This window comes from Xylaria bambusicola, assembly GCF_022495145.1.
Source record: "Xylaria bambusicola strain CBS 139988 unplaced genomic scaffold F5B22scaffold_6, whole genome shotgun sequence".
Classification (NCBI taxonomy): domain Eukaryota; kingdom Fungi; phylum Ascomycota; class Sordariomycetes; order Xylariales; family Xylariaceae; genus Xylaria; species Xylaria bambusicola.
The window spans coordinates 997,155-1,019,622 of NW_025953559.1; the positions used below are offsets into that span (position 1 = coordinate 997,155).

Sequence of the window (22,468 nt, forward strand, 5' to 3'; positions counted from 1 at the left end):
TAGACATCAGCTGACCTACGATGTAAGGCAGGGCTTTGAGTCGTTTCAAAGTACAGTATCATAATGCATATGTGGCGGGAATGCGACAAAGGTTATGGGTTGTAGGCGTAGTCATCCCCATTCGTAAGGTCGACAAGGGCTTCAGACTACCATAACTATTCAGCTTCTGTTCTGTGCGAAGAACTGTTTGCTAGCCACTCGTAGCCGTTGAAACGTTCAAGAACGGCCTCCTCAGTCATTGTTTCAGTCTAGGGTAGCATCATCTACTCGCACCGACCCTCGCCTAAGCGGCTGGCTGATAAGCACAAGAAAGAAGTACGTCGAAGAGTGCAACATCATGGCCCATACAGTCAATTCGTATTTTTACTTTCTCTATTTGGTGTCGTTTGCCCCCCTGGGCGCGTTTGGGTAGCTTTCGTATGGCTTAGCGCTGCAGTATAAATTGATGTGCCAGGGCCAATTTAGCCAAAAGATGCGATACTCCGCTAGGGTGGAATTACGGTCCCGTGGGACCAAAAATCGACACCGAAGACTTCTGTCAGTGAGTTGACCTGCGTATAGCACCCCGTCTTCAAAAACCTTCGTCTTTTCGGAGTGGTAGAGGGCTGTAGTACATTTCAGGCGAGATCTTCAGGCGAGATGGATACCATCGGCGCAGACCGTACGACATGTTGACGAAGACCAGGTTCACGGACCCAATAGCGCCTCAGGTGGTTTCCGTACCTGAATTGAAGACACTCCTTTCATGTTTGCTCGGCTGCTGCACTCGTTAGAGTCCATCATATCACACCGTGCAACGAGGAGCGAGTCCGATGTTTTCTGCGCAGTGAGTCAGTGACCAGTTGGCCTTTCTCAGATGATCGAGATATGCTGAACATGTCTGTCACATCAACACGGTCTACAGGCAATGACTGAGAAGGGCTGTCGGAGCTAGCATATCAATGGATTTCGCCGCTTCCGGTGATTTTTTGACCAGGAATGCCATCACGGTTGGCACGCCAAACACCTTCTTCGCCTTCAAACTCCTCTCTTTTCCACACCTCAACGTGCTTCTTGCAGTCTTCAAGGGCTTCTTCGCCGGCCCTCCAGGCAGCCTGACGATGGGGAGCCGAGACCGCGATGAGTATACTTTCCTCTCCGATGGGGACAGTACCGAGTCGATGAATCATGGCAATACCCTTGAGGCCATGACGTGCCATCACGCTCTTGCAGAGGGATAGCATGGTCTTCAGAGCCAAAGGGGCATAAGACGAGTACTGAAGCTCCTTGACTGGCTTTCCCGCAAAATTATCCCTAGTAGTGCCTGAAAGGGAGGAAGGCGGGCGTTCAGTATGGTGAAAACGACGCAAGGTCAGGAAGAGGCTGCGCAAGCTCACCGGCGAAAAGGACGATTGCACCGGCCTGAGGACTACGAACGCGATCCATGATGTCCTGGACCTGTAGGTGTTCATGTGTGAGGGCAACGAAGCAGCCCTCCTCACTGATCTCAGTCAAAGGGGATTCCATGTCGGCCCGAGCCTACCTTCCAATGGTGTGCTTCAATGTCAGGTGCTGGTCAGGCCAGTTGCAACTCTCCAGTGGCTATGTGAAAGTAGCGAGACTCGGTATGATGGTGATAACAATGGTGAGGGTGGTGAAGATGATTTGAAAGTTCATCAAGATTAGGTACCAACCAACACATGGCTTACCCAAGCACTATCACCAAGGTGTTAGATAGCAGCTACCTAATTTGGCAACGTGATTGGCTTATTGTTGTGCCCTGAAGATAGAACTACCTAGGTAGTAAATTACCGTAAACTACCCGTGATACATGTACATGTAGGCCTTAGGCACCTACATAGGTACTGTACATGCGTGGGGCTTGAGCTTTGTACCTTACCTAGGTAGGTAATAAAGATGGAGAACGAGTTACTCGTAGGGACCAATGTAGGTAGCTCAGGAAACCCACGTAGGTTTGCATGAATCCAGAGAACATCATCTACTTCGTAACTAACGACAAGACAATAAGCTCAACATTCTTGTTCGCTCTCAAACCCCTCAAGCCTACAAACCTTCTCCGTCACGCCGTACTACTGCTGAAATCTACCCTAATTATTCTCTCCATGATCCCATACCCCGCCTCAGGCCGAGAGAGCAACGCGCTTTGTTGCAATCCTAATCGCAAACTCCGTCACAATGTACGATGACTACGACCACCGTAGATCGAGATCTCGACCTCCTTCCGGGGATCACCATTATCGCTCGCGGCACGGTAAAACATGATATAGCCTGGAGCATTGCGTTCTCCTCGTCATTGTTGAGCCTGCGCTGACTTGCCCTACGAGGGAAGACTCTTCCAGATCACCACCAAAAGGACCGCGCGGTGATGATTCGTCACGCGCGCGCAGATATCATTCGCCCTCCTACCGAAGAAATAACACTCAAGACGATGGCGACAATCGGGGCTATCCTCGTGAAGATGCCCCTTACCGCCGGAGAGAGTCGCCGGGCCGTCGCTCAGGCCGCCACGGCTACAGGGATTACGATGCCAGTCATGATTATGATGGCGACAATGATAAACAGAACCGGCGATCAGCCAGTCGCTCCGTGTCGCCTTATCGCTCTCCCGACGACAATTACCATCGTGATGCCAACCACCAGCATGTGTCTGGTCGGCCTTACCACACGCTTAAGCTCGATGATGTGCCCGACTGGTTAGGACCTCAAGAGGTGAGCTACTTGGTTTAGAAGTTCTGATCCGATAACCTTCCACATAGCTAACATGGCAACTCATTAGATTGATGATGCTATGCGTGATATGGGTGCAAGAGGTCTCATTGAAGTCCGCATCAAGTCTGACAGTCGCGTTGGTATGTAGTTCATTATCGCACATCTGTCATTTGCTCGGCTCTCGCAACTAAACTTATCACCTCCTCTAGGAAACCGTAGATGTTATGCATTTGCAGAGTTCAAATATGAGAGCGATGCTGTAGACTTTCTCGATCGGTACTATCCCGCTATCGACATTGAGGACCGCAATGGCGCTCCCACTCGCATATATATCGAGTACAGCCGAGAGCGGCGTCCGGCACCGAACTTGGATGACTGGAAATGCACATTAGTGAGTCTACCATCGGTGTAGCTACCTTAAAGCCATTGGGAGCCCATGCCAACCAGACAACAGTGTCATTTTGACAACTTTTCCCGTCGGGCAACGTGCAAACAGTGTAAAGCCCCTCGTTCTTGTAAGTAAAGCAACTTGAACCCCCGGCCTTCTCCTTCCAGGCCTATTTCAATCCATATCTAACAGTCTGGTGCAGCCGAAAATGCGGTTGAGATGCGGCTTGACGGCCAAAGTGACGAATGCCCTCAGCAGACACCATCACAGTTTGTTGTCATTCGTGGGCTAGCCCCATCCACCAACGAGACCACTCTTGCAACTGGTATCAAGAAGCTATACATAACAAAAGAAGATGAACCTAAGCAAGCCTCTGGCATGCCCCCAAAGCTGAGGAGCACTGCACCCATTGGTAATACTCATGGGCTTGGTGCCAAACCCGGCTCACTAGTCCGGGTTTTTATGGTGCGGGAGAAGATGTCAGAAATCAGTTGTAATTACGGCTTTGCTGAATTTTCTACACTTGATGATGCTCGAGCTGCCGTTGCCAAGTACAACGCACACCCGCAGTTCACCATATCCTCTAAGCCGGTCACGGTTGCCTTCATACACTCTGGGGTCTTTATCCCCTATCTACATCCTGTACAAGATCAGGATCGCAAATTCACATTTGCAGCAACTCACAACCCAACCCTTAGACTGAGCTACTGGAATCCTTCCGTCTACGCCAATGAGCACTTAATCTTCGATGAATCTCTCTACGAGGAGAAAGAAAAGAGGCCTGATCATGCTAAACAAGCGCCTGATATGCCAGCAGGCAAGGACTCGAAGAAGCGCAAAGCTGATAAAGACTTAAGTGCGCCGACGGGGAAAAAGGTCATCGCTATGGCACCTCAACTGCAGATGTGGGCAAACAAGCATGCAGAACTCCACGGGTCAAAGGAATCCTCAGACGGCGCAATATCCTCGGAGGAGATCGCCTCTGTCACCGTCCCAATTACCACCAAAGCAAGCGAAAGCACTGTCACAACCTTGCCATCCGTGTCGTATGCTGATCTCGATCAAATGTGCTGCCTATTGTGTAGGCGCAAGTTCAAGAACGAACCTTCTCTTCGCCGACACGAGCAGATGAGTGACATGCACAAGGCCAACCTCAAGGACGAGAGCCTTATCGCCAAAGCAACTCAAGACTTGAAAGCTCTAGGCAAAGAGCCCACCTCCAATTACCGAGATCGAGCCAAAGAACGACGATTAGCTCATAACCAGCCCATGAAACCAAAAATTCATCTCCCCCGAAAAGTCCAATCAAACAATAAAGAAGCAGAGCCCACTAAGGACCCGCCCTCCAAGCCCGCCATTTCCAAAGGTGCGGGCTTGCTCGCTAAGATGGGCTGGACCACCGGTGAAGGCCTGGGTGCAGAAAGCGGTGGACGAACCGATATCATCGAGACGATGGCGTACGCACCCGGCGTCGGCCTCGGGGCCGAAGGGGGCAAGATTGGCGATGCGGCGCAGGAAGCTGCTCGTGCTACGAAGAACGACTATGCTGATTTCGTTTCTAAAGCCAAAGACAAAGCTAGAGAGCGGTATGAAAAGATGGGATAGTGTTTCCTACTACTCATCTGCCATCTCAACCGTTTCACATCGATCTGCTCATAGCTTTTCATCCATTTGTATTATAGGGGCGTTAGATAATAGGACTATATCGGACCAGAACTAGAGGTCTTTGTACTGCAATCAACATTAGCCCTAAGGACGACCTACACTATCTAGCTTAGCTGATTATAAGGCAACGTTTTTACCAATTCTACTGATGATAATTATGCTAGAGAGCTCGCTGTCTTTCTACCTATTGTAGGCCTAACTATGTATTCCTATCTCTCTTTCTAAATATATATGCTGTGTGGAAATGTGTGAATGCCATTCGTTGAACTATGCACCTTCTAGTCGTCAAAGGTAGCGGGCCGTAACTCTCGTGATATTATATATGCTTGATGGCATGGCAATTTCTTTATGAACATAAGATGCGACCCGATTCGCGTCTTGTTGTGTCTTGTGCCACACCCTATAATGTAATGTGTCATACTCCGGGCACAACAGGATGCAATATACATAAGCAAAGCTAGAGACGGTGGAGAATGCGTACATCGTCCCTTTTAAAGAACGAATAGACCGGCGCCTACCAGGCTGAAAAGAGATGCAGCAACTGCTACAGCAGTAGCTTCCCAATTCAGCACTGGCAGCGCTCGAGGAGCAGCGTTGTCAGTCGTGGACTCGTCGTCGGCATCTGTGCCTGAGCCCGTGCCTGAGCCTGAGCCTGAGCCATTCCCTGCATCATCTTTATTGTTGCCACCAGCGGTATGAGTCTCTTGGGCGGCAACGCCGCTCACAAGCGGGATACCGGAAGCAGCGGTGATTTCCATAACATTAGTTTCCGTGGAATTGAGATTGGCCTGTGCTAGAGCAATCTTCTTGTGATCCAAATCGTACACGACGTAAGCGGAGCGCAGGAATGTGTCGCCAAGGAGGTAGATACCCTGAAGCGACTGGATGCCGAAACTGCACACATCATCGAAGCCGATGTCGCGTGGTAGCTCGAGCCCTAGAGCTATATAACCCTTGACGTTATCGAGGACTAACTCACGCATGGGGACCTTGATCACCGGGCCATTGCTGCCGCCAAATTGGAAGTTGAGAGTCGTATCTCTTTCAGAGCTCAAAAGCCCGCAATCAGCATATACAAGACCAGTGACACCAGTATCGTCATAGGCGTTGAATTGCTGGTAGATCTGTCTTGCGACACGCGGTGGCAGGTATGTCAGCGTGGTACCGGAATCAAGAATGACGGGCGTTTGTTCGCTAAGTAAATCTGAGCTCTCAGAGTTGGAGCCCTTGCCAATCGTTAAGGAGTTCAGCGCAACGGTAAATGATGAGTAAATCCTTGATTGAGCGTCACGAAGTATGTCAACGGATTTCAGTTGTCCAATAAACTTTCTGGTGTCAATGCCTCCAAATAGGATAGTGCCAGTTTCAGCGAAAAGGTCGTCCTAGAATGAAAGCTTATAGTTAATATCTCTAACATCAAGCAGCGGGGTGAACGATATGCAAATGAAGGCTAGACGTACAAGGTACAGACTGTATGCCGAAGTATCAATCAAATCTTGCTCAACGAACAAGTCGATAATGTTAGGATACGGATCGCTGGCGGCAACGTTCGTACTAAAACCTATGCCGAGGAGACCCGAGTTGATAGTTGAGTTCTCGGCCAGGCCGACCTGCAAGGCCTTGATGCTGGCGCCGCCGACGTGGAAGGTGTCTCTGATATAGTCACCCTCAGCACCAGAGGTATCTAGGTACTGAATGCTGAAAGCGTCTCGGTCAACGAGCTCGTAGGTAGAGCTGTTGTCGGGATTATAGGTAGCGAGGCAGGTGCCATAGTAGTATTGAAGGTCTTGCGACTGACAGAGATCGGCGTGTGTGTCCAAGACCCAAACATCGCTGCTGCCGGTGTCAAGGATGAGGGTGACGGGCTGAGGCGGTGTACCCAAGGCAACGTCGGCGTAATAACCACCACCAGTCAGGTTGTTGTTCAGTTCCTGGGAATAGGTACCAGCGCGTTTCCGTAGGGATTTGTGTTCGGGGCCGGCTCTCGCGAAGCTCAGGGAAACGACCTTTTGGGCGACTGCGGGTGTCGCAAGAGCGGCAAGGCAGGCGAGAGAGGTCCTCATTGTCGAGCGGGAAGCGAGGTTTCGGACGGGAGTCGAGCCGGAATTGGAACTCTGTGAGAGGAGGCTTCAGGTGATTCGGCGATTGCAACCAATGTGCGGTGGAATATATATGATATATACTTGTGTTTCTATGTGTATATACGAGTACGTACGTACGTATCACGACTCGATCTGGCTACCTCAACCTTGGAATGGTAACACACGGGTCTTCGGCTGTTGCAGTGGACGGAAGATAGGCACAAGAGAAGCGAAATGGAACGAAGCCGAACGCTACAATATACAACACAAAATAAGGAGCGGGAAGAAGGAAGAAAAGAAGATAGAGAGAAGAGAGGACAACGACGATCTAGGCGGAAACGAAGGAGGAGAAGGCAAATAAGGAACGAAGATAGTGTACAGAATCTAGTCTAAAGACTCGCCAACCCAGTGTCTGCCTGGTCTAGAGTTGCGATGCAAAGATGGGAAGGCAGGCAAAAGAGAGCGAACGAAGAAACGATAAAACGACCGACCGAACGAACGAATGGGGATGAGCCGAGCAGAATGCGAGATGGAACCCAAATTTTGGCAGAAGGTCGCCAAGACACCCATCTCGACCCATGTCGCCTCATCCTGCTCCATCTTGCTCCATCTTGCTGTGCCAGACTCTGATCTTGGGAGTGATGCGGATCGCGCCGAGACGCTAGATGCCCTGTGATCCCCCTGTGTGCTGACGCTAAGTCGCTTAGAGCACTGCTTATACCAGACCCGGCTAGCAGGCCCAGCCAGCATCCAAGGAGCCGTCTCCCTTTTGGTACGGCCGATCTACCCGGTTATGCTCTTTCTCACCTTTCACAGACCAGAGACAGACCCTTTTCTACCTTTTATTCTGCCTTCATGTACCCCGCCAAGACTCAATCTGGGGCAGTGCTTCTTAGCTGCAATGCCGCGGTGCTGCGCCCAGCCCGCTGGGGCAGATACGCTGTACATACAAAGTAGTACTACCTACATATTAGGTCCTTTTTAAGTTGTGATAAGTCAAGGTCGAACAGTGACTTAACAGCAAGCAGCCTTGGCGATATCAGCCGCATTCGCTTTGAATATCAGATAGGTTAGATAGGTACTTTTATCTAGTCTGCATGCATACTGCGGCATAGACACCTACCTACCTACATCTCTCGTACCTACATTTTGATACCTAGTGTTAGGCAGTATTAGGTGAGTAAAATCTTACTTCGTATGTCAAGAAGCACTAATTGCATTCGCAACTCAACATAATTGGGCACATGCTGTTTTCCTGTGACCTCGGACGAAGCAGCACACGTCAGGGGTGTAGTGGCACAAAGGGCGATGAAGACAATCATGCTTAGACACACAGATATACTCATGCTCCCTCTAAGCAGCTTGCCCATATCTGTTTCTTTTACCTCACCTACCTAGGTAGCATCATACAAGCCAATGTGTCACTACCCGCTTTGGCAATCCCAAGCACATCCATCAGTAGCCCGGCTGGCGGTGAGAGAGAAAGAGAAAGAGAAAGAGAGAGAGAGTATGGCAGGCCTGTAAGACTTCCTGTGATATGGTCTTATGAATAAGCGGCTGTAAGCAGGCCGTGGTGACATTGGACACTACCAGCAAACACAGGTTTCTTCGCCCTGTCCAAGCTGTGAATGTCGTTTCGCAAATGAACAGCATTACGTTGTGCCATATTGTACGATGTTTGTGCCACACAAAGATCCTGCAATAGCTTGGAATCTTCATCTGTGCGACGCCGAGACAACTCAAATGAGGGAGACACAGTCGGCTAGATCCTCGTGATAAAAAAAAAAAAGTTATTGTTGCCGTCATATCTAGCAAACTTGCCCAAGCACATGTCTTATCGTAAAACTCTAGTGAGCATAAGACTCAGTCAACCGGACGGATAATCATACAGGTACTGATTTACTTACCTTGGCCCATCTGTGTTGTCTAAGAGATAGGCCGTCGCCTGGCCGATGTCAACAACCACCGTAGCCGTCCGCTAGTCGACCAACTGCTCGGTAGCCGGTCAAGCATCTCGGCAACGTCATGGTAATAACAGTACTGAAAGGAATAAATTGTTGAGGGTTGGCTGGTTGAGCTCCTAACAGCCAACAGCCTGCAAACGACGCAATAGATACTGAACAAACGCTGGAGAATACATTCAGACTACCTTAAGTATCTACCTAACTTAGGCACCTAGATCTTTGACGATTCGATTTGAACGGAACTGTCGATTGATGACCGTTGGTCCCAGTTTCCATTCTAGACTGGAATAAACCACAATTGGGAAAGAACAAAGCATTAGGCGACCATTTGACCAACCAACCCAGGGTACTAGTATTTTTCTATCTCTGGAGCTGGAACTCTGCACACCTACCACCTCCTCCTACCCATCATTCAACAATGGCGTATCAGCATCTGCTCAACGGCTGGCGACAAGTCACGCTTGTGGCAATGTGCGTTTATCCCTCTCCCCATTCTCGTCGTTGCAAACGTATTAACTCTCAGTGCCCTTGTGCTTAGTCTACTCATCGGCCTCCTGTTCTCGAGTTTGGATGCCTCCATCGTATCGACGTCCCTAGTTACCATCTCTATCGACCTCCAGGACTTCCTCAACGCACCATGGGTCGTTCTGGCGTATCTCTTGGCGTATCTGGGCCTGGCCATCGGCTTTGCGAAGCTCAGTGATATTTACGGACGTCGTGATACTCTCTGCGCTGCTTGGATTCTGTTTGCAGGCTTCTCAATCGGATGTGCCCTGGCACAGACCATGCCCCAGCTGTATGCAATACTTGCTTCCTCCTCAGAAGACACAGCGTGGCAATTCACTGATGGTCGAGTAGGATTATCTGCCGTGTGTTCCAGGGTATGGGAGGCTCTGGACTTTATAGCTTGGCCCAAATCGCGCTGTTCGAAGTTGGTCCAGCACACAAGCCAAGTCTTATGGGTGCCATGATCGGACTTACGCTTGCCATCTCCTACGTACTCGGACCTATCTTGGGCGGCGTCATTTCTTCTACGGCTACCTGGAGATGGGTCTTCTGGATCAAGTATGCGAGCGACCTTTCACTCTATCATTCCACGTCTGCGCACCTTCCTTCCCCCTGCAGTGCTAACTACCTGCCCTGCTTAGTGTGCCGTTCGGCGTTGTTCTTGTCGCCGGTCTCTACCTTGCCTGGCCGACTGGTATAGGCCGCCAAAGACGCGGGATAGACGCCATCCGACGAATTGACTTCTTGGGTAACATCCTCATTATAGCTGCTTGTGCACTGTTAGTGTTTGCACTCCAAGAAGCTGGGGCATATACTTTTGCTTGGAATCATCCCGTGATTATTCTGGCCTTGATCGTTTCGGTACTTAGCTGGCTGGGCTTTGTGGCCTGGGAAATCCACCTAAGTTCCAGAAATAATACACGAATCGAGCCTATCCTACCGCTCCGACTAGTGTGTAGAGTTTATTCTGCTTGTGTTGTGTACGTATAATAATCGCCGTACTTGTCGCTGGAAACTAACACAGTCGTGAGTTGCACTTTCTGCACCGGTTTTACTTACCTCGCTATCCTGGTCATCTTGCCGGAGCGCTTCCAAATTGTCAACGGCGACAATGCTCTCTACTCGGGTATTCACCTGCTTCCCATGCTCGGTGCCACAGCACTGGGCGCATTTTGCGCCGGAGCCGTCTCCCGTCGGCGTAATAACACATCTTGGACACTTTTGGCCGCCCATTGCTTACAGCTACTGGGCGCTGGTCTTATGTTAATGTTACGCGATATCACCACGGAGATCAAGGCACAATATATTTTCCAGCTGTTGCTCGGATTAGGTATCGGACTCTCCCTTGGGGCGGCGACCATCATGGCCTCGGTACAATCTAGCCAAGCCGATCTTGCTGTGGCTCAGGGCATCGTGGCACAAGCGCGAGTCTTCGGCGGGAGTATTGGCATCGCTCTCTGCAGTATCATATTAAATACTAGAGTGGCACACAGCTTGAGTGGCAAGATAGACCCAGCTGACCTGGAGGCGATTCACCATAGCCCAACAATTGCACCGTGGCTCCCCAGTGAACTCCGGCGGGAAGTCAAAATGGTGTATGCCGAGGCTTTTACCGATGATATCAAGCTCTTGATGGGGATTATCGTGGTAGGCATCATTACGAGCTGCTTTACACACCAGAGGCACCCACCACCCATGCCCGGGACCTCTGCGGCCAAGGAAGCCTTGGGGGCGGAGCATAGTGAGATGGAGTTGGACGATTTTCCTCATCGACCATAGACAGGTTTTCTTCAGATGTTGGTAGTTGGCGTATGTTATGTGTATTGTATACCATACCTAAGTGACACGTGTTTTGTAGACTCTTCTAGTCCTTTATACCCCTACAGTTAGTCGCTTAGACGATCACTAATACATCTTGCGAACTTTCGGAATCTTCTACGCTGCCGTAAGACCCATCGGGGCGTGTCTGGCTGCTGGCGACTATGCCGGGAGGTTCTTTCGAGGAGTTAGACTCGAACTATGGCGATAATGGGCGAAGCTTGGCAGCACTCTTGCTCCTATACCCCTTGCCGGGGCTCGTCACGATTGTGAAAGCTATATCTCTTCTGCAAGTGGACGTAGAGCCTATGTGGCACGCAGTCTTCCGGTGGCTGCTGTGTCTTGTCTGTGAGGAACTTGAACAAAATGGCAGACCTCTTATATGAAAACTACGGCTCATGTTCATGATTTCTGTATTGTATGAGAGGGAGCAACGGGCTAGATGACTTTCAGAGAAAAGAACCGTACATTTCCTTTTCCTAATCGAGGACTTATCATAAATATTTATGTACGATTATGTAAAGTTTATTATCTTCCTGGGTAAGATCCTCTTACCTTACCTAAGCAGCTATGTAAGGCAGCGCAGCATGTGATATCGTGGGGTAGTGGGTCAAGCGCCTGCCTACCTAAGGTACTAACCTCAGTAGGCCCAAGTGCATGTGGTAATCTACCTAGGTAGCTTTTTCTGTTCGGGCAGTGAATGCAAGCAGCTGAACCGTAGCTGCAGGTACGTCATTGTCCTCGGCTACAGGGAGAATGCTCCGTCCTACCGTATCTCTCCTTCCGATCGGAGGTAACTACACACATGGTCTGCGGTTAACCGGCAGGGGTCCGATAGAGAATGCTCATTGCATCTCAAGCCGTAATACCTACCTAGATAGCTATAATCCATTCAATTGAGTGACAACATTGCTCATTCGCTGGGATAATGATACTTTTTCACGCCTTCAAACGAGCTTGTTCCCGTCCTCAGACACAATTGCCGAGCAGCATCTTTGTTCTCTCCCAGCCCGCAACCACCCATCATAACACTTACCTTACCTTTAAACGTCGACTCACCAACATGGCCGCCTCACAGGATCCAATTGTGAGAGCCCTTCAGAACTATACGACGTAGGTCAAAATACCAATAGCCATGCCATAACAAGTCCACACGGCCTGACTTCCGGGGTTGCTTTGGCCATTCTAGGTGCGATGTGTCCGACGCTCTTTGTAAATTGAAATATAGAAATGGCGGGTTCCTCTCCGGCCTGACCATGTGGTCTCCACAGCGGCAGGACGGTGATACGAAAATTGTCGGTCCAGCTTACACTGTCAAATACGTGCCTCTTGATGATCCGGCACCAAAGCATCCAACTCATTATGTAGGTCCTTGTCTCCCTCTCAGCGTTCTATGCCTTTACTCTCGTAGTCAGCCCAATCCCGAACCGTTGTGCAATTTTACTGCGCTCATCACGCTCACTCTTGTCCTAGATTGACGACGTGCCGGCTGGGGCCGTGGTTTTCGTATCCTGCCCGCCCAAAACTCCCAATGCCGTCTACGGCGGTCTGATGTCGACGCGTGCTCAGGCCCTCGGCGCCGTCGGATCTGTCATCGACGGAAGGTTCCGTGATGTACAGGAGCAGCGCGCCCTTGGTTACCCGGTGAAGAACCCTTCCACTTCGCTGAATATGTACTTTCTCTAGGCGATATTCCTTCGCACCTTATGTAAGTAGCATAGAATTAACCCGATTATTTCATACAGGTCTTTGCGCGAGATGTGGGAACTGCGCCTCCTGCCGAGTTACTCAAGGTCGCCGCCGTCAACGTGCCCGTCAAGCTACAGACCGACGAACAGGACATGGAGATTCGCCCTGGCGATTATTTGATTGCAGATATAAATGGCGTCGTCGTTTTGCCTGTCGAGCTGGCAGAGAAGGCTTTGCCGCTAATGCAGAAGCAGGTCGAGGTGAGTTCCAAGTTCGGTGCTATCATTCATTGAAGAAGCGGTTGGAGGTCATTGTGTTTCTCATTCACCCAAAATCTTGCATTCAGATTCATCCAAACTGTGTGCTATAATCTTGGAGTGCAATTCGCTAACAGAAAGATGGGTAGGCGGACGAGAAAATGGCGGTTGGGATTAAGAAGGGTATGGGTTTTGTGGAGGCTAGCAAGAGGTTTCGATTGTAGGATTGCCTTTGGCGCTGCTATCTTATGGATATCCCATGATACGGGTCCTGTCTTGTAAATTCGACAATTCTTGACAAGTCTCTTAGACACATTGTAGCTAGGATAATGAACTTAAAGATGACTTTCTGAGTGATTCTTGTTACTGGCTTTTATTACCCAGGTACGTATGTAACCATTCCTACTTCGGTACTACAGTAAGTATTAAGAGCAATTGGACTGTTGCCAGCCGATTGATTGGTAGGTACCTAAATTTGTACCAGTACCTAGGTGCAAACCCCGGAACACTCCCCACTGTACCTTATTTACGAAGTACCTAGCTACCTACGTAGTTTAAATACTTGTGTCAGAGCTGCGGTACGCTAAGCCTAATTAGATAAGTAATAAAGTCGAGCAAGTTTGCATACAGCGCATGCTGGTGTCACCACTGGACACGCACCTAGACTTGCGTTCAGAGCAGCAAGAGATGAGGAGGATTGAAAAGTGAAGGAATACCGTAAAAGGAACAGGATCAAATGCATCTAGCTCCGCCGCCCGAGTCTTTCGGCGACGAGTTCGACTCTCACGCCAGTGGCCTCCAAATGACGGCCCCATCGGTCTATGACCCCCTGGACGATATATTTGGCCCGGATCCCGATCCGCCTGCACATGGACCAAATGCATCGGTATTCCAGGGCAACCATGACATATCGTTGGATACCCAAAGTCTTCAGGCTCAGCACCACACTGTGGGCTATCGCGACGGCATCACCGCCGGTAAGGCTGGCAGCATTCAAACCGGCTTCGACCAAGGGTTTTCTCTCGGCGCCAACATCGGTCTGAAGGCCGGTCAGTTGCTCGGCCTTCTCGAAGGCATCAGCGCTGCTCTAGCCGAGGCTGGCGACTCCGACCACGCCCATAAGCTTCTTTCCGAGGCCGCGGCCGAGTTGAACCCCGAATGCATCTTTACTTCCGAGTTCTGGGCCGCGGATGGCAGCTGGGTGTACCCCGTCACAGCATCTCACGAGGGCGGCGAAATCATTTATTCCGATGTCGCTGACCAGCATCCCCTTATCGCTAAATGGAGCCGGATCGTACGTGATGAGGCAGATAGGTGGCAAGTCGATCAAACCCTGCCCGTCCTCGAGCCCAAAGGAGTATCCGAGCGCGATGAAAGTGCGGCATTGCCGGAAACATCGACTAAAGCAAACCTTTCTTCTCGAGATGCTATTCAGTGGTGACCAATAGCTAGCTATATCGGAGGCTTCGGTCCGTCCCGCAGCAAACGAAGAATATCGGCCATATCAGATACACACGGATCGGACTCGTCCTGAAGCGCCTATATAAGACCAAGGCTGCTCTCCAGGAATTTCGGGGGAACAAATCATCTCAAATCAGTGGCCTCCCACGTTTGTGGTAACACGTACGTCGCTCTCGAGTGCTCACTCCGCGGAGGCATATGCCGATACCAACGAATGGACGTCGGACCAGTTGCTGACGGAACGGTATAGTGCTCGCTGGATTCATGCCTTCCAAGCTCATCACTTGCCCTTCCTCTCTCGGTTTTCTCCTTGGCGGGGCAAAGTCCCCATTTGATTGAGGACGAGAGGCCCTATTGTTCCCAGGCAGCCTTTTTAGCCAGCAGTGAGTAGAGGAACATGGCCGTTTGCCATGCTCGTGAAGGACCACATGGTACAGCGTATTGCTCGGCAGAGTATCGTTTGAAGGTCGACCCGTGGCCTACTTCATAGCTCCAATTCATTAAGGCGATGCAAGCTTGCTGAATAGACCTATCATCACAAACATAGCTTCTAGTAGTATTCTACGTCCTGGAGACAAGACAGAGAAGTATAAACGCCTACATAGTACTGCCTATACAGTGTTGTCTATTTTCTCTAACCTTGTAGGGTTTTAGTAGGGGCATCATCATATGATATCCCATAGGCTGCAGTTGGCGAGAGTGGCACGCGAATAGATGGGCTGTTGGCTGAACCATCAGCCTCTGTCCCCTGAGCCACGTGATATGGCTTGGTGCTGCTTATTATTGCAAGTTGTAGGCATTGGCCCGGGGAGATGCTCTGTATTGGGGCGTCTTCAGCCACGCCATCTGCTGCGAGAGCTGAAGATGAAAAGACTAGGGTAGGTGTTCCTAGCGGCAAGAATCCACTTGCCATTGGTCCATTCAGTATCAAAATCAAGTTGGTCAATGTTCACCATTAAGGCATCTAGTACTGGATTGCCGCTGAACACTTGGGATTCTTGCAGCACGAAGCAGACCTGCCTTCATTTTCGGCGGTAATTTTAAAAAAGCTTCTGAACTACCGTGCCCGAGTCCCATGCATCAGGGGCTTGGACCCTTCATTGCGCCTCCGTAGGGATGAAAGACGCGCAGGTAGAGTAGGACAAGTGGCTGAGTTATCGGACAGCGAAGCTACATTCCTGGATGGTACTGGGAAAGAGATTGGCGACCATTATATCCCCAGTGGACCGCTTTAGTGATGATTCAAACCTCCCTCCCCTTGACACCCTCAGGAGAAGCGAGAGTCGCAAGTCCTTTAGTCACTCAAAACTAAGATCACATATTGCTCGACATGGAGAACGACACGGGATGCGTTCTTAGTGAGCTGAGGGCCAGATCTCCTGAGCCGTTAAGCACGAGGATCTATGAACTACAAAGATCACGGCATGTGCAGGAGAAGACGCCAATGCGAGTATGCGTACAGGCGGATTTGAGGATTGACAATGACCCCTTAAGCGGGACAGATCCAATTGAGCTGCAACACTTCAAGTCGAACGAGTACATCGCGGTCTCGTGTCCGTGGTACATTCCTGGCCATGACACAGTGTCTGGTCGCTACAGATTTGCTCCAGAGCAGCCGTCTGGAGTGATTATGCCCCCGGATGACATACTCAATCGCATCCTAAATTTCAAGCTCTGCAATCCGGACTATGTGAACACGCCGTTCTGGATCGACAAGATTTGTATCAATCAAGAGGCGAGCGACCAGAAAGAGATAGCAGTCCACTCCATGGATCTAGTATACCAGTACAGCGGCCGAAAAGTAGTCACAGATGGGAATGTGCGGTTTGTCGGGTGTTCGCTGGGCCTCGCGTTCGTGGAAATCAAGACCGTCGACCGATTGACGATGTTACGCAACTTGCTAGACGGCGAGTTCGCTGATACCATTGAGACTAAGCCAACGCTGCGAGTGTCGGTGGAGGAGGCGGTTGCCGTTCTTGACCTCATCGAATTGATTCTAAGCGACAACTGGTGGCATCGGGCATGGATCTTCCAAGAGGAGTTTCTCGCCTCCAAGCATATGGTTCTGCTTCTGCCCTGTACATTGGACAGGACAGGTCTGTACGAGACCAACGAAGACGGTGTCGACCTTTTCGGGAGGACTAGAGGGGAAATTGAAGTGCGACCGCTTAATTTCCGAACTGAGGTCACTATTTTCTGCCTTGCGCTATACCAACAAGTCGACAAAACCAGTCAGGATCGTTGCAACCAGATCCTAAAGAATGCTCGGCGGTATTCGTTCCTGTATAGAAGCGGATACACGCCAGGAGCAGGCTCGATTGTGAAGGCGATGTCGCCGGCGATATTTGAGGATATCAGTGTTCGTGGGATAACAGTGCCGTCCGACATGTTGGCAATAGCCGCAAACTGCTGCAGATATACCACTAGGCTGAACTCACAAGACTTGAATCTCGTCAAAGCGAGTCTGAGTATCGCCATCCTGACCCTGTTCGTGGTCAATGGAGAGATACTGCGGCACGATATACCGCGAGACGCCGTCCTGAACCAAACAATATTTCAAGTATTGAGCCGGGTAAAGCTGGTCATTCAGCCACCCGTGCCCGCTGGAGAATTGATCTTTATCAAGATGTGCCGCCTTCCGGCCATTAACATGAAACCAGAAGGGCTAATGGTCAAAGGTGTACTGTCGCGCCTGGACAAGAAAATGAAGGTCAAAGTTCTCGAGTCGGATCGGGACCTTTATTGGAAGACCAACGATACCACTCTGACGAGTACTCTTACTGACGCTGAGATACGCCTGCTTAAGGCTTTGATAGCAGATTTGAAAAGAATGAAGGAGGGCGGCGATGCGCTTCATACTAAGCTAAAGGAGTTCCTATATGAGAAAGCCGCCGAGAAGAAAGCAGGAAGATCAGCGCAATATTGGAGCCTGCTTCATATTTCAGTAATGATGGCGAAAGCCATCTGTCGGGCAATTGCGGAGGGTAGGGTGCTGTGGCTCTCACGGCGTCATGTCCCAGGAAGATGGACACCTTGGCTCGGTATTTTCATCCCTGATGATCCTTTCGACGTCTCCGGAGTCATCTCCTATGCATTCACAGCAAGGGAGACGGATAATGAGTTGAGAGATCGAGGGGCGACACTAGCGCGACGAAATGCTTGGGTGACCTCGTTGGAAGTCGGCTTCGATCCCGCGACTAAACAGATCATGCCGAAGAGATGGATGAACGGTATCAATTTCTTCAACAACAGAGACCACCCCGACAATTTTTTAATGCCTTGGCCTAAGTGGATGCATTGATAGCCGTAGAAGAGTGGAATGGGCGTAACGAGTTCTCCTTCAAGGCCTCTGGTGTTTTCATGAAGCCACTAGAGCCACTGCATATAGTCGAAATTATTTTTCGGGCATCAAAGATCGCTACTCAGGAATCGCCATAAGCCTACCTGGATAGGTGTGTACGTTAGTAGATGGTAGTGGAGGGTGTCTCAACGGGTAGTCCCAGCATACGCACGAAGGTACTAAGACCTTCGTGTAAAGGGGACATATTGAAGTTATGACACGCATTCTAGATAAATAACGAGATAAATACATATGACCGTCACACGTGCTGAGCGCTTGTACACCATTTCGCATGCGCAGTCTGGCCGCACAACCCTTGTATTGCGCTTGTCTCCATGGTGCTGAAACTGAAGTTATTCAGCCCTCACTTATTTGAGACGTAGTGGCAACCCCCGAAGATTAGCAATCCCGGGGCGAGTTCTGTCACAGAACAGATAATAGGAGTGTAGTACTATAACCACAACGCTATTCAAAGGTAAATGACGTTATTAGGTCGAGACCCTGCATCTCTACACTCAACTATGGTACTGTGACAAGTTTTATGAGAATCAAGCCTTGCTTTGATTTGTGCCTCTAAAAGGACCTCGCAATGACGTTATATACTGATATCATTGTATACTGAGGCATATCTAGAAGGGCATTCACTAAAGTCAGGTATAAGCGAGTAAAACCGGTGCCAGAGACCATTCTATAGGCAGCAATACTTTGCTCTTTGAAACGATGCGCTTGATGTAGCGAGTGGGTTACCCCTGGTCCTGAATGGCTAAAATTGATAGTCATCTGGTTAGACAAGGGGCCGAGAATAATAGGGAACCGCGCGTCTGGTAAGTAAAGGCTGGCAATGCGCTAATTATAGGGTGACTGAGTATCTAAATATCATTAAGTAGGCGTAGCAATTATGCATATTTGTACAAGGCTTATATCTAGTTGGTAGTAATGGATAAACAGCTACAAATGATTCATATTCAAGGTGCGTGGTGTTGTAAATAGTCGCGAGCAACATAACCCGGTAGCATAGACTCTCGTGCCAAATTCATAGTAGTGCGTAGTGTAGTGGCATAGTTCTACATATTCATACTATAAGAATATCCATCATTCCTCTCAATAATATTAACAGCAACTTTGAATGGCAACAACAAAGGTTGGGAAACAAAACCATTGAGCACCCATTCAGGAGAGCTGATCAAGCAAGCCCTCCTTTTACATATACAATAGACGTATACTCTAACAATGACCTTGTATGAGCAGGTGTCAAAAGCTAAACCTACCATATAAACACCAGAAATTCTTGGCAGGCCTAGCAGCTATCATTCTTTGTATTAACTAACTCAGCAGCCAAGAATTTTTATCCTAAAGCAACAATTTCTGTGAAGAATCTCAAATGGATGCTTTTGTATATTCGCAGCCCTACTGGGCCGGGTTGCTTTTTGGCTACAACCCCAGCCCTACTCCTCAGTACTCCTTATTGTGGTCGAAGGGCATAGGTTTGGGGGCCGCTTATCCTCCACGTTTCGATATTGTTCTTCGCCAGGAAAAGGGGTTGCTCTTCGCGCTGGTTTCTATACTATCTGCTGCAGCTCTAGCGCTATACAAATGCCTTGCGCCAGATCCTATATACGAGTTAAGATATATGTTAGCATTGCTATACATGTTCTACGCCACTGGAACTCTAATCTTAGTATATCAATGGATTCGCAATGCCAAAATACACATTCATGAAGAAGATATCGGCGTTTGCCCAGTCTGTCAATTGGTAGAACCACAAGACGACTTGATCACTTTGCATTGCGACGAGGAACGTCAAACGCAGCATATCTACCATGAGGCCTGTTTATTGAAGCTGTGGACTCAACCCCAACAGCAACATATTTGTATCGTGTGTCGCCGTACGCCAACGGACTTTTCTCGAACTTACGGCCCTGAACACCCAAACTTTCTGGATAAATCTAGGCTAATGTGGTATATTAGTTCGATAATACTCCGCCAGTGCCATTGGATTTCAATGTATCACCCAGGGCGCCGCGCGGAACAACGTCGGGGAGTTATAACAACCGCAAGCCGCTGTCGGGTCATGAGAAATGCACTATTCCACGTTCTTTTGCAACATAATCTAGCGCTTACTACCATCATCCTCTCTATCCGCTACTTCTACAACGTACTTCTTCTTCCCTTTTCCTGGCCAGTCTGGTTCTTGGTTGTTGCACCCATAACACACCTGTTATTCTGGAGTACGCCTTCTCAAATCGCATCGACATATGCATACGCAGTGAGGGTGAACTTTCGACAGCTTAATCCTTTTTGTCTTCTTTATGTCCTTCGAGGCTTCATTAACGGCCTTATGCCCCGCAGCCGCTGGCCGACACCGCGTCGCATAAGTTTCTATGATTTCCTAGAAGTCGTCTTGGATATCCTATGGTATTTGTTCTGGTGTCTGGGGTACGGCATAATTTTCAGGGTTTATTGCAATGCGCTCGTTAGGTGTATCAAGTACACGCTGGTTATTTTTTTGGTAATTGTCGCGTATCACAGTATTTCCATTTGCTCTCAAAATCTGATACCCTATTAAGCCGCGCATAAGGCTTCGAGCAGTGTGATGAGTGGAGTTAGTTAATTTACAATGTTTCGTCGTCATATTGTTTTAAGTTTCAGTTATATAATACATTTTCCCACAAATTCTCTGGATATTCTCAGTGAGCCCTCTTTAAATCAAAAGCCAATGATATTGCGAACTTGCATGCTGCAATTGCATCGTTAGATGACGCTGGACCTGCCGTTTATAGATTGTAACGTTGCCTCCCGGGTAATTGAGTAGGATTAGACTGCTTGTACTACTACTCGTCGCCTGGAGGATCACCACCCGCCGCTTGAGGGCCATCCGCTGCTTCGTTGCCTGGAGGACCACCCCCCACTGCCTGAGGACCACCCGCCGCTCGAGGACCAGCCATAAATTCGATCCCCTCAGCAGGACCACCGATATTAAAAAGCCCCGGTTCAGGTCTCCTGGCAGCCATCACACTTCTGTACGTCTGGGGCCAGAAATTGAATAGAAACAGAGATACATTGACTAGAAGAAGGGCTATGAGTAGTGCTGTGTTAAGTTGCCTAGACTCATAGAAAGTAATGAACGCGCTGTCCACTTCAACTAAAATCTCCTTCATCCGACGATAGAGCGCCTTCCCAATGTTCACAACAGTCCACTGTGCGTGGTCTTTGATGTCCAGTACTATAAAAGAATCGAAGTCAGTGATTCGGGCTCGAAAGGGATCAGGGTTTTGTGACGTTGATCCAAGCCGAACACACAAGAGTGGCTGGCAGTGGCTGACTGGATTATACCCAAGATTCACAACAGGGTGGAGGGTAATGCAAAACTCAACAGAAAGACTAACCTGCAAACAGCAGCTTCTCCGGAATGTCCTGGGTGACAGACTCAAGCGTGGCTCCATTCACCCTGAAACAGTCTTGTTTGGGACAAGCCTTGCTGCGCAGTTCTGGAGCCTCGCGGGCCCACGCCGGTAACACAGTCAAAGTCCAGGATTCCCATGGGGACTGTCGTATCTTTTTTTCTACGTCGTCCAACAAGTTGGCCAATGCAATTCGACGCTCTCTCTTTGCAGCATTGAGTCCGGTCGTATTGGTGCTAAGTTCAAGCAGTTTGGCCTGTAGGTACGGGAGCACTCTACATCCGAACCTCAGGGGCTTATCCACAAAGTTGTCTAGCTCTTTGTTAAGATAATCGACGTGTATAGACCCATATTTCCTAACCAATGTTTCTCCATTGGCTTTGATCAAACGGCGTATCTCTTGTAGTTGACGTGCTGCCGATTCCCAGTGGTACAAGCCAATCCGATTTGAGATGTCGAAAGGCGGCGGATGAAGCCTGAAGGAGCCCAGGTATAACTCAGGGAAATTGCACCCTAATAGGTCACTTTGTGTATCAAGCCCGGTTTCCTGGGATTGACTTTTAGTATCCGTTATTACCACGGTGTCGGCAGTAGTGGCGGTAGTAATAGCGGGTGTTTCAGCAACAGTGACGATAGTGATAGGTGCCGTTTCAGCATCAGTGATAGTAGTAATGGATGATGATTCAGCAGAAGGAGTTGTAGAAGTAGTAAGGACTTCAGATAGGGTTTCAGAGATTTGATAAGGGTCCATTTCAGGGAATGAAATTTCAGGTGCATGCAGAGTAATCTTTGGGATAGCATACTCCGCCGTCGTTTTCAATATGATTGTTTCTGTTAGGGAGGCATTTGGATCTCCGGAACTCCCCTCGAGGCGGTTCAGGTCGTCATTGAGATTTTTGTCTATTTTGACAGCTCCTTCCATTGACCACGAGAGGAGGACTAGGAGATCTCCCCATAGGAGATACCGCGCCGCGATAATGACCACCCGCAGCAGCGACGACATGCTTACGCACTCTTGTTATGAACTTGGCAGGTAGGGGACGCCAACTTAGATGCGAGATCGTTTCTTAGCTGAAATAGAAATAGCACCGTTGGACTCTAGCCAGCCATATGCGTATAAACTCCTATATATCATATCTGCAGCACAAGGGATGCTGGGACAAAAAATGTCGCGTGCTGTCTCGGAAA

General features: G+C 49.4%; 10 protein-coding genes across 10 annotated transcripts; 7 read left to right on the forward strand and 3 right to left on the reverse strand.

Moving 5' to 3' along the window:
* Positions 1-472: 472 nt before the first annotated feature.
* On the reverse strand, positions 473-1,758 carry F5B22DRAFT_470216 (Molybdopterin biosynthesis MoaE). The gene is made up of 2 exons (XM_047972138.1): positions 1,377-1,758; positions 473-1,303 (listed from the first exon to the last, which is right to left on the reverse strand). Exons 1-2 carry the CDS (start codon positions 1,504-1,506, stop codon positions 939-941), a joined length of 495 nt encoding a protein of 164 aa, XP_047834317.1. The 5' UTR covers positions 1,507-1,758; the 3' UTR covers positions 473-938.
* Positions 1,759-1,968: 210 nt separating this feature from the next.
* On the forward strand, positions 1,969-4,978 carry F5B22DRAFT_470376 (uncharacterized protein). The gene is made up of 6 exons (XM_047972141.1): positions 1,969-2,251; positions 2,330-2,709; positions 2,777-2,849; positions 2,919-3,100; positions 3,164-3,224; positions 3,300-4,978. The coding sequence occupies exons 1-6, from the start codon at positions 2,176-2,178 to the stop codon at positions 4,700-4,702; spliced, it is 2,175 nt and encodes a 724-aa protein (XP_047834318.1). The 5' UTR covers positions 1,969-2,175; the 3' UTR covers positions 4,703-4,978.
* On the reverse strand, positions 4,978-7,026 carry F5B22DRAFT_470373 (aspartic peptidase domain-containing protein). The gene is made up of 2 exons (XM_047972140.1): positions 6,223-7,026; positions 4,978-6,144 (listed from the first exon to the last, which is right to left on the reverse strand). Exons 1-2 carry the CDS (start codon positions 6,823-6,825, stop codon positions 5,254-5,256), a joined length of 1,494 nt encoding a protein of 497 aa, XP_047834319.1. The 5' UTR covers positions 6,826-7,026; the 3' UTR covers positions 4,978-5,253.
* Positions 7,027-9,225: 2,199 nt separating this feature from the next.
* F5B22DRAFT_634191 (major facilitator superfamily domain-containing protein) lies at positions 9,226-11,093 on the forward strand (the record flags this gene model as incomplete). The annotated part of the gene is made up of 5 exons (XM_047976944.1): positions 9,226-9,278; positions 9,346-9,603; positions 9,666-9,872; positions 9,956-10,294; positions 10,346-11,093. 5 exons carry the CDS (start codon positions 9,226-9,228, stop codon positions 11,091-11,093), a joined length of 1,605 nt encoding a protein of 534 aa, XP_047834320.1.
* A 159-nt stretch (positions 11,094-11,252) lies between these two features.
* Positions 11,253-11,600, forward strand: F5B22DRAFT_593841 (uncharacterized protein). The gene has a single exon (XM_047974009.1). The coding sequence runs from the start codon at positions 11,297-11,299 to the stop codon at positions 11,516-11,518; it is 222 nt and encodes a 73-aa protein (XP_047834321.1). The 5' UTR covers positions 11,253-11,296; the 3' UTR covers positions 11,519-11,600.
* A 43-nt stretch (positions 11,601-11,643) lies between these two features.
* F5B22DRAFT_593844 (RraA-like protein) lies at positions 11,644-13,461 on the forward strand. The gene is made up of 5 exons (XM_047974010.1): positions 11,644-12,245; positions 12,322-12,496; positions 12,606-12,776; positions 12,878-13,081; positions 13,228-13,461. Exons 1-5 carry the CDS (start codon positions 12,061-12,063, stop codon positions 13,300-13,302), a joined length of 810 nt encoding a protein of 269 aa, XP_047834322.1. The 5' UTR covers positions 11,644-12,060; the 3' UTR covers positions 13,303-13,461.
* F5B22DRAFT_470465 (uncharacterized protein) lies at positions 13,337-14,846 on the forward strand. Its single transcript, XM_047972143.1, has one exon. It carries the CDS (start codon positions 13,815-13,817, stop codon positions 14,517-14,519), a length of 705 nt encoding a protein of 234 aa, XP_047834323.1. The 5' UTR covers positions 13,337-13,814; the 3' UTR covers positions 14,520-14,846.
* An 815-nt stretch (positions 14,847-15,661) lies between these two features.
* Positions 15,662-17,899, forward strand: F5B22DRAFT_470460 (uncharacterized protein). The gene has a single exon (XM_047972142.1). The coding sequence runs from the start codon at positions 15,870-15,872 to the stop codon at positions 17,838-17,840; it is 1,971 nt and encodes a 656-aa protein (XP_047834324.1). The 5' UTR covers positions 15,662-15,869; the 3' UTR covers positions 17,841-17,899.
* A 2,110-nt stretch (positions 17,900-20,009) lies between these two features.
* On the forward strand, positions 20,010-20,547 carry F5B22DRAFT_593847 (uncharacterized protein). The gene has a single exon (XM_047974011.1). The coding sequence runs from the start codon at positions 20,218-20,220 to the stop codon at positions 20,443-20,445; it is 228 nt and encodes a 75-aa protein (XP_047834325.1). The 5' UTR covers positions 20,010-20,217; the 3' UTR covers positions 20,446-20,547.
* A 163-nt stretch (positions 20,548-20,710) lies between these two features.
* On the reverse strand, positions 20,711-22,283 carry F5B22DRAFT_660627 (uncharacterized protein; the record flags this gene model as incomplete). The annotated part of the gene is made up of 2 exons (XM_047980307.1): positions 20,711-21,102; positions 21,266-22,283. The coding sequence occupies 2 exons, from the start codon at positions 22,281-22,283 to the stop codon at positions 20,711-20,713; spliced, it is 1,410 nt and encodes a 469-aa protein (XP_047834326.1).
* Positions 22,284-22,468: the final 185 nt, after the last annotated feature.